Source organism: Heterodontus francisci, chromosome 8 (genome assembly GCF_036365525.1).
Source record: "Heterodontus francisci isolate sHetFra1 chromosome 8, sHetFra1.hap1, whole genome shotgun sequence".
In the NCBI taxonomy this organism is placed as follows: Eukaryota; Metazoa; Chordata; class Chondrichthyes; order Heterodontiformes; family Heterodontidae; genus Heterodontus; species Heterodontus francisci.
In genome coordinates, this window is record NC_090378.1 from 68,584,244 (window position 1) to 68,593,960 (window position 9,717).

The window sequence follows — 9,717 nt, forward strand, 5'->3', positions numbered from 1 at the left end:
GCAAGTTCTGTCTTTCATACCAACTATTCACCTTTCCATATGGTGTCTTTTTGTTGCTGTTTATTTCGTGCTCTTCAGGTATCTCTCACTGCTCTTAGTGCTTTACATGCTGCAGTCTTTATATCATGCTCTTTATCTCTGATGCTGTCTTCGAGCTTGTTTGTTGCTCTTTAATTTCTTTTAAGCGTTGTGTTTCTTTTATTGGACCCTCTTCGTGACTTTGTCACAGCCGCTTACCAAAGTATTGGGATCTGCTGACGCTTGGAGAAGTGAACTCATTAGGCCTCATTAAAAGCACATTACTGAGCGGTGATTGCTGAGCTGGACCCGGGCGGGAGCGTGGGGGCGGAGGAGGCATGTCTGAGCAACCTGCTATAAAAAGCTGGGCTGTCCGGCACCAGAGCTCAAAGCGCGGTTTTTCCCACACGCAGCATCGAGCGGCTGATCTTTGACAACTGTCGGAGTGGGTAACCGGGAAAGCATGCGGTCCATGACACTGGCAGCGCTACTGGGCCTGATCGCGGTCTTTGCCGTGTCTCGGGTCAGAGCGGATCGGCCGCATGTGGTCAAACTGTGCGGCCGCGAGTTTCTCCGGGCGGTCATCTACACATGCGGTGGCTCTCGCTGGAGGAGAGAGCCCGGGTCAGAGACAGCGCTCAGAACCCGTGGGCTGCGGGGTGAGCGCTAACTTCCAGTTCCAGAACAGAATGGGCTATTTTCCACTTCATTTTTTTAAAGTTTCGCACAGTAGACACTTCAAATATATCTGCATTAAATAGTAATCTGATTCGGGTTGTCATTCACTGGTTACAGTTTGAATCTAACTTTTGCACTTTGACTGTCAATGTTGACATTCAGTTAATGTTTCAATTAATCTTATAAATAAGAATGATTCTTTTTCCAAGCCTTGAATGCAGAGGAAATTAGATGAACAATTCATTCACGGCGTTACATTGAAAATTTAGAACAAATATTCAGGATTTTGTGCCAGGAACAAATTGTTTCGCAGGGAACCGAAATGTCACAGAAAAAAATCAATATGCATCGTCCAGAAATTTTTGTAGATATTGTTTAGCTGATATATTCGTAATTAAGGTAAATTATAATTTATGACAAATATAGTACTGAAGACGCTGCAGCCGTTTTGAATTTGATGTTCGGATTAAATTGTACTTCTACAAGTAAAAACGCTGTTCTCACCAAATCCCTATCATGTTCTTTTCTGTCTTGTATCCCCAGTAGAGGATCAGAAGTCTCCGTTTTTGGAAAATTCCGATTTAAGCAGCTTTCAAAACTGGTCCCCAGACTTCAGCCAGAGATTGGAATCGTCCAGCGAAGAGGATTTGACTTACAAGCCAGATCTGCTGGAAGAAACACTGGAAGCATTTCAAAGTCCATCCCGGGACAAGCGTGAGCTGAGTCAACACCTCACCGCCGTTTGCTGTCAGAAGGGCTGTAACAAAAGGCAACTGAGTTCTCTCTGCTGAGGCACAGAGAAGCAGCATGAGATCAATGCCACACGCTCTCGTCCCCGGAGGCTTTTGGTGTATGGTTTGCTTGAATGTGTTTTAAAAATTCAAAAGTGATACTTTTCAGTAAGTGCAATTAATGTAGTGCTGCATATTGCTACTTACTGCAGCTTCTGTGTACGGCAGTTGTTTAATTGCAAAATGCTGCTCATTTTAAAACGTGAAAACGTGCTGTACATATGTGTTAAATGTTGAGTTTAACTTAATAAAGTTATTGATTATCTTGATGGAACTGGCAGTTGCATCATTGAAATCTTCAAGTTTTAATTCTTAAGTTGAAATTGTTGACTACCACACATGCGTTTTATCAAAATATACCATGGCTGATGACTGCACTGGCCTTTGACAATGCTGCAATATATAAATAGCTATTTTGAACCATGCAATGGCATCAGGTTTTTCCCATCATGGGGAAATTGGGGCTAACAACTCATGGCACACTTCATAGAGCATCAAGGACAGGAGTGATGGTGAGCAGCACTTGTTGCGGGATAGGATACAGGCGGCAAAGTTCTGGATGAAGTTGATGGGGGATGGGAGGTTGGTTAGAAGAGCCTCGCAATAGATTACTCTGAAGGTGACTAAGGCAGGAAAAAAGGTTTCAGCAGCAGATGGGCTGAGCTAAAGGGGGAGAAACAGTTAACATTAGGAAGGTGGTAATTTGTGATCTTGGAGAGGATATGGGACCGGAAGCTCAGCTGAGACTGCCAAGGTTGCAAACAGTTTGGTATTGAGCAGAACCAACATGATTCTGGGTTTTTGGGAGGTGAAATGATAAGAAAGATCAGGAGGGTGTAATCATTTTCTATGGAAAAAAGAAAACTTCAAAATGGCCACTTTAAGAATTAGGAAAGGGACTGAAAGTTGATGTGCAGGCGAAGCGTTCATCATAAGGAAGGTATTATAAAGTGTATTTTCTGGGTTCTGATCATGGTGCAAGAGTGGAAAAGGCTCCAAATACTCCATCCAGCTTACGCTGCCTCTTTTCTGAATCCTAACCATTGTTAAAACAACAATCATAACATCTTCAAATCATTCTTTCCATGTGCTTCCAAACTAAAACATTCCTTACCTCCTTCCTTTCCTCCTACAATCTACAGGCCTTCAAAACCTGTGATTGACACCACCTATTTATTTTGTGATGGAAAAACCCATATGCCAAATGGAAAATATTAATTTTATCTTATGAAACTTTGAGAACTTTTTACTGGACATTATCACAAATAACTTTTAAAAAGAGCAGAACAGCTAAAGATTGCCACACACAATTTGCATATGAGAAGCCAAAAGGCTGGCTGGGAGATAGAGGTAAATTATCCAGTCGAACTAGAATAATGGGGGTGCTCCCTGAATCAATTAATGAGAATGGGTTTGTCAATAGTGATCAAAAGCCATCGACACCCTTTGACATTGAAAGAGCCAACCCCTCCCTCCCCACCAAGTATATCTGAAGAACTTTGAATTTCAAACAATCGTCCAGAAACTTCTGTTTTCAAACACAGAGGTGGTCACATGACATACCTGCTGGTGTAATACTGAGTTTTGTGAATTGTGTCTCAGAATGGAAAAGACAATAGCTGAGCTCCAAGAAGAAAGCACCTCTCTCTGTCTCTCCAGCAAAGTCCCAGGGAAACCTCGGTGGCGGCTCTTAAGCCTAAGAACAACAGAACCTTACAGACAACAAACAAGAAGATGGATAAAGCCTCTCTTCGGCCTTCAGGAACCAGAGAAGCAAGCCTGAATTGTGCGCATGGCCCAAGCAAGGACTTCAAGACTTTAACTTCAACTAAGGACATTCAAACTCAGTATTAGAATTCCATTTATTACAGACCTTACTTCAACTTCTCAACTCTACCTTTTCCCTCTTTATCTATTTGTGTGTGTGTGCCTTTTTTATGAATGTGAGTGTGAATGCGTCATGTATTTTAGTAATTTTAACTGATTTAGAATCATAAGGTTAATAAACTTACATCTTTCAAAACCCATCTGGTTTGTTTGCAATTGTAATTAGAGTAACAGGAGCAAGTGCTCACTGAGTTGATAAGTTAAACCAGTGTGTTTAAAAGATAAACCCTCTTGTGGTCAAACCAGAGAAGGGCAGCCTGAGACCCCATCCTCACCTGGTCATCACAATTTACTTGACCTTTTCCACTTTGCCAGTGTTTTGCACTAAAGACCATTTGTCTTCACTTAAATTCCTTCATAATAAAACAAATTAAAATACCATTACATATTCCAGTTAATATTTATATGTGAATCATTTTACAGGTTGACTGGACTGTATAAGTTACACCTCTTAGACTTACCATACATCTTTGTTGAAACCGCTCCCCATTCAGAATCATTAGAAGAACTCAATTACCCTATAAAACAAATGGTTTATGGTGAGAACAGGCATAGGGTACTGCTTACAACAAACCACACAAACACTTGCAATTCAACCCTAGAACAGAGTACATGTATATACTTCAATATTACAAAAATCAATTTAAATGGCATTGTTCCTTAGATGGGACCTATAGATTTTATGACCAACTAAATGGATCCCAATGATCCAAAATATCTCCAGTAGGGTGATAGAACTAAGTTGCAATACGCTTGTGACTGACTGGAAGGGGCACTTTATCACTTTCTTCATCATCAAAATGCCACGCATTTAATAATTTTATGTTCCCAGCTGACCTCCCATTTTCTATCCTCTGTAAACTTGAGGTCACCCAAAACTCTGCAGTCTTGTCCTAACTTGCACAACATCCTATTCACCCATCACCCCTGTGCTCACTGACTGGCGCATTTTAAAGCGACGCCTTGATTTAAAAATTCTCATCCTTGTTTTTAATTCCCTCCATGGCCTTGCCCCTCCCTATCTCTGTAATCTTCTCCAGCCTCACAACTCCGAGATATCTGCTCTCTTCTAATTCTGGCCTCTTGAGCATTCCTGATTTTAGTTACTGTACAATTGGTGGCTGTGCCTGCAGCTGCCTGGACACCAAGCTCTGGAATTCCCTATCTAAACCTCTTTGCCTCTCTATCACATTTTCCTCCTTTAAGATGCTCCTTAAAACCTATCTGACAAAGCTTTTGATCACTTTCCCTAATATCTTCTTCTGTGACTCGATGCCATAGTTTGTTTTATACTGCCCCTGTGAAGAACCTTGGGACATTTTATGATGTTCAAGGTGCTAGACAAATAAAAATTGGTGTTGTTGTTGCTCCTTAATCAAATAATTAATGTTTCAAAGTGTCAAATACTGCTTTTTAATGCCAGTTTTTTTTCTCTGACATTCTTCAAGATACTCGCTAGGTATTTCCATCTTTCCCTCAGTCTGAAACACAGGATGGCTTTCTTCATCTTTAAGTAGAATCATACAATAGTTATAGCACAGAAGGAGGCTATTCAGCCCATTGAGGCTATGCTGGCTCTCTGCAACACCAATCCAGCTACTCACACTCCAACTTTTGCCTGCAGCTCTGCAATTTTTTTCCCTTCAAATACTTATTTAAATCTCTTTTAAAAGCCACGATTATGGGCACCTACACAAGGGTAGGAGGATGCCGGTGGGAGGAGGGGGAGGGGGAGAAGGAAGGGGGTGTGAGGGGGAGCTGGGAAGGGGGCTGTAAGGGGGAGGGAGGTGCGGGGGGGGGGTGAGCTGGGAGAGTGGAGCTGGGAAGGGGGGGGAAGGGAGTGCAGGTAATAAACCATCAGTTCCAACCATCGACGCCCAGAAAGCTCATCCGCGTCCTCCGGGAGGTGATCAACAGCCTCGGGCGCCAATACCAGCAGGAATTCACCGACATTGCGCTGCAGATGCGCTACGAGCCTCACATCTCCCACGGGTGCTTTGAAGTTGTGGCCAAGGAGCCGTTCATGGCTTTTTATGTGTTCGGGGCACCTTTTTCTCAAGGATTCCAACCCCACTGCCTTATGGGCATCTCGGGAGAGACCAAGGCTAAGGGAGGAAACCCTAACAGAAAATCCGGAGCGGAACCCCGTAGGCGATCATGTGTCACCTTTGGCATGTTTCCGGCAATTCCTGCAGCCATACCGGTGCCAAACGTCGTGCTCTGCACTCCTTTGGACCTCACCAGAAAGGCCGAGAGGGGGATTTTGACGCTTGGGCAACTCTCAACCTCCATACATTCGCCCAGGCATGCGCCATGGAGAGGTCACTCCATAGTCGCCTCACAGAGACTGAAACAACACGGAAGGCAGCAGTTACGGGTTATAAGTCCAGCTCAATTGGCATAGAGATTGGGCGCCACGGTTTGCCTTTGTTGGTGGGAGAGGTCATCGCATCTCACTGGACAGCTACCGCCCGCTTCAAACTCGGCAGCCCCCGGTCAATAAGGTTCTGTCCCACCACAGTCCACCTGCTTCAATGGGTGCTTGGAGCTCAGGCTCATTGCCCGAAAAGTGCACTGCAACACCGCACCAAACAGCACGAAAAAAGGAAAGAAGGTACCAGCCCTTCGTTTTGCAAGCTGGAACATCAGAACTATGTGTCCTGGCCTGTCAGAAGACCTTACACAAATCAACGATTCTCGGAAGACCGCCATCATTAACAACGAGCTCAGTAGACTCAATGTAGACATTGCAGCACTTCAGGAGACACGCCTCCCCGTGAGTGGATCTCTAGCAGAGCAAGACTACACCTTCTTCTGGCAGCGTAGGGATCCTGAAGAACCAAGACAGCATGGAGTGAGCTTTGACATCAGAAACTCCTTGCTCAGCATGATAGAGCCTCCCTCAAATGGCTCGGAACGCATACTGTCCATCCGACTGCTCACCACCTCTGGTCCCGTACACCTACTCAGCATCTATGCTCCAACACTCTGCTCCCCACATGAAGCTAAAGACCAGTTCTATGAGGAACTCCACAATATCATTAATAGCATCCCCAACACCAAACACCTGTTCCTGCTGGGGGACTTTAATGCCAGGGTTGGGGCCGACCATGACTCATGTCCCTCCTGCCTTGGGCGCTATGGTGTTGGAAGGATGAATGAGAATGGACAGAGACTGCTTGAGTTGTGTACCTATCATAACCTCTGCATCACCAACTCGTTCTTTCACACTTTGGGATTTACTTCTCCCTGCTGCTCTCACATGCGTTCAAGTCTTCAGAAGAAGGAATTTTCCTCCATACAAGATCAGGGGGCAGGTTGTTCAACCTTGCCCATCTAAGAGTGAAGACCAAAGTACGGAAAGTCCTCATCAGGGAACTCCTTTTTGCTGATGATGCTGCTTTAACATCTCACACTGAAGAGTGGCTGCAGAGTCTCATCGACATCATGGGACAGGACGTCAGAAATGCTCCATCCATCAATATCGGTGACCATGCTCTGGAAGTGGTTCTAGAGTTCACCTACCTAGGCTCAACTATCACCAGTAACCTGTCTCTCGATGCAGAAATCAACAAGCGTATGGGAAAGGCTTCCACTGCTATGTCCAGACTGGCCAAGAGAGTGTGGGAAAATGGCGCACTGACACGGAACACAAAAGTCCGAGTGTATTAAGCCTGTGTCCTCAGTACCTTGCTCTACGGCAGCGAGGCCTGGACAATGTATGTCAGCCAAGAGCGACGTCTCAATTCATTCCATCTTCGCTGCCTCCGGAGAATCCTTGGCATCAGGTGGCAGGACTGTATCTCCAACACAGAAGTCCTCGAGGCGGCCAACATCCCCAGCTTATACACACTACTGAGTCAGCGGTACTTGAGATGGCTTGGCCATGTGAGCCACATGGAAGATGGCAGGATCCCCAAAGACACATTGTACAGCGAGCTCGCCACTGGTATCAGACCCACCGGATGTCCATGTCTCCGCTTTAAAGACGTCTGCAAACGCGACATGAAGTCCTGTGACACTGATCACAAGTCGTGGGAGTCAGTTGCCAGCGATCGCCAGAGCTGGCGGGCAGCCATAAAGGCGGGGCTAAAGTGTGGCGCGTCGAAGAGACTTAGTAGTTGGCAGGAAAAATGACAGAAGCGCAAGGAGAGAGCCAACTGTGTAACAGCCCCGACAAACAATTTCTTCTGCAGCACCTGTGGAACAGTCTGTCACTCTAATATTGGCCTTTATAGCCACTCCAGGCGCTGCTCCACAAACCACTGACCACCTCCAGGCGCTTACCCATTGTCTCTCGAGACAAGGAGGCCAAAGAGAGAGAAGAGAGAGAAAAGCCACAATTGAATCTGCCTCTCAGACAGTGTATTCCAAATCATAACCACTCACTGCATAAAAAAGTTATGCTGCATGTTACCTTTGGTTCTTCTATCAGTCACCTTAAATCTACACCCTCTGGTTCTAGATCCTTCTGCCAATGGGAACAGTTCCTCTCTATCTATTTTGTCTAGGCCCTTTGTGATTTTGAACACCTCCATCAAATCTCCTTTCAACCTTCTCCAATCTAAGAAGTACAGCCCCAGCTTCCCCAATCAATCGACCTAACTTAAGTCCCTCATCCCTGGAACCATTCTTGTACATCTTTTCTACACTTTCTCCATGGCCTTCACATCTTTCCTGCAGTATGGTGACAGAATTGGACACAATGGGCTGAATTTTATTAGTGCGCCGCAAATTCCAGCGGCACGCTCTGTTATTGCTGATCTTCCCGTGCGGATACGCCATTGCTGAGCCCCCACAATATTTCGCACAGGGGCTCAGTTAAATGGAGGGGGCAGAGCGGCTGCCCCCAATGACGTAGAGGGGGCAGCCACTCTGGCCCTGGCGCCACGCTTAAAATGGATAAAGCACCAAGACCAGATGAGATGCATCCAAGAATACTGAGGGAAGTGAGGGTAGAAATCAAAGAGGCACTGACCATAATTTTTCTGTCTTCTTTAGACTCTGGGATGGTGCCCGAGGACTGGAGAGTTGCAAAATTTACACCCTTGTTCAAAAAAGAACTGGAGGAAGGTTTGTAGTGGAGTTCCCCAGGGATCAGTGTTGGGATCCTTGCTTTTCCTGATATTCATTAATGACCTAGACCTTGGTGTACAGGGCACAATTTCAAAGTTTGCAGATGATATGAAACTTGGAAACATTGTGAATTGTGAGGAGGATAATGCAGAACTTCAAAAGCACATAGACAAGTTGATGGAATGGGCAGATGAAGTCCAATTCAGACACTACAAAGGTTTGAAATTGATAAAGAGACTGTATTAGGTAGGCTAGCTGTACTTAAAGTGGATAAAGCACCAGGACCAGATGAGATGCATCCAAGGATACTGAGGGAAGTGAGAGTGGAAATCACAGAGGCACTGGCCATAATTTTTCAGTCTTCCTTAGACTCAAGGGTGGTGAAGTGATTCATTTTGGTAGGAAGAACATGGACAGACAAAATAAAATAAAGGGTACAATTCTAAAAGGGGTGCAGGAGCAGAGGAATCTGGATGTATATGTGCATAAGTCATTAAAGGTGACAGAACAGGATGAGAGAGTGGTCAATAAAGCATGCAGTATTGCGTCCAGTTCTGGGCACCGCACTTCAGGAAAGACAATGAGGGCATTGGAGAGAAAAAGATTCACGAGAATGGTTCCAGGGATGACGAACTGCATTATGAAGATAGATTGGAGAAGTTAGAAATAAAAACAAGAAGTTCTGGAAATACTCAGCAGGTCGGGCAGCATCTGTGGAGAGAGAAGCAGAGTTAACGTTTCAAGTCAGTGACCTTTCATCAGAATCGGATGTTCTGATGAAAGGTCTCTGATCTGAGACGTTAACTCTGCTTCTCTCTCCACAGATGCCACCTGACCTGCTGAGTATTTCCAGCACTTTTTGTTTTTATTTCAGATTTCCAGCATCTGTAGTATTTTACTTTTATATTGGAGAACTTAGGACTGCTTTCCTTGAAGAGAAGGCTGAGAGGCGATTTGATAGAGGTATTCAAAATCATGAGGGGTCTGGACAGAGTAGATAAGAGAGAAACTGTTCCCACTCGTGAACGGATCGAGTACGAGAGGGCCCACATTTAAAGTATTTTGTAAGAGAAGCAAAAGTTACATGAGGAAAAACTTCTTCACGCAGCAAATGATTAAGGTCTGGAATGCGCTGCCTAAGAGTGTGATGGAGGCAGGTTCAACTGAAGCATTCAAAAGGGAATTAGACTGTTATATGAAAAGGAAGAAGGTGCAAGGTTATGGGGAGAATATGTAGGAATGGAACTGAGTGAATTGCTCCTCCAGA

The 9,717-nt window shown here is 44.9% G+C and overlaps 1 protein-coding gene across 2 annotated transcripts; it reads left to right on the forward strand.

Moving 5' to 3' along the window:
• The first annotated feature begins 427 nt into the window (after positions 1-427).
• insl5a (insulin-like 5a) lies at positions 428-1,695 on the forward strand. 2 transcript variants are annotated; one of them, XM_068036447.1, is made up of 2 exons: positions 428-677; positions 1,240-1,695. In XM_068036447.1, exons 1-2 carry the CDS (start codon positions 482-484, stop codon positions 1,485-1,487), a joined length of 444 nt encoding a protein of 147 aa, XP_067892548.1. In that variant the 5' UTR covers positions 428-481; the 3' UTR covers positions 1,488-1,695. The 2 variants fall into 2 exon arrangements, with proteins under 2 accessions (XP_067892548.1, XP_067892549.1); XM_068036448.1 differs by having other exon boundaries at positions 1,243-1,695.
• The last annotated feature ends 8,022 nt before the right edge of the window (positions 1,696-9,717 follow it).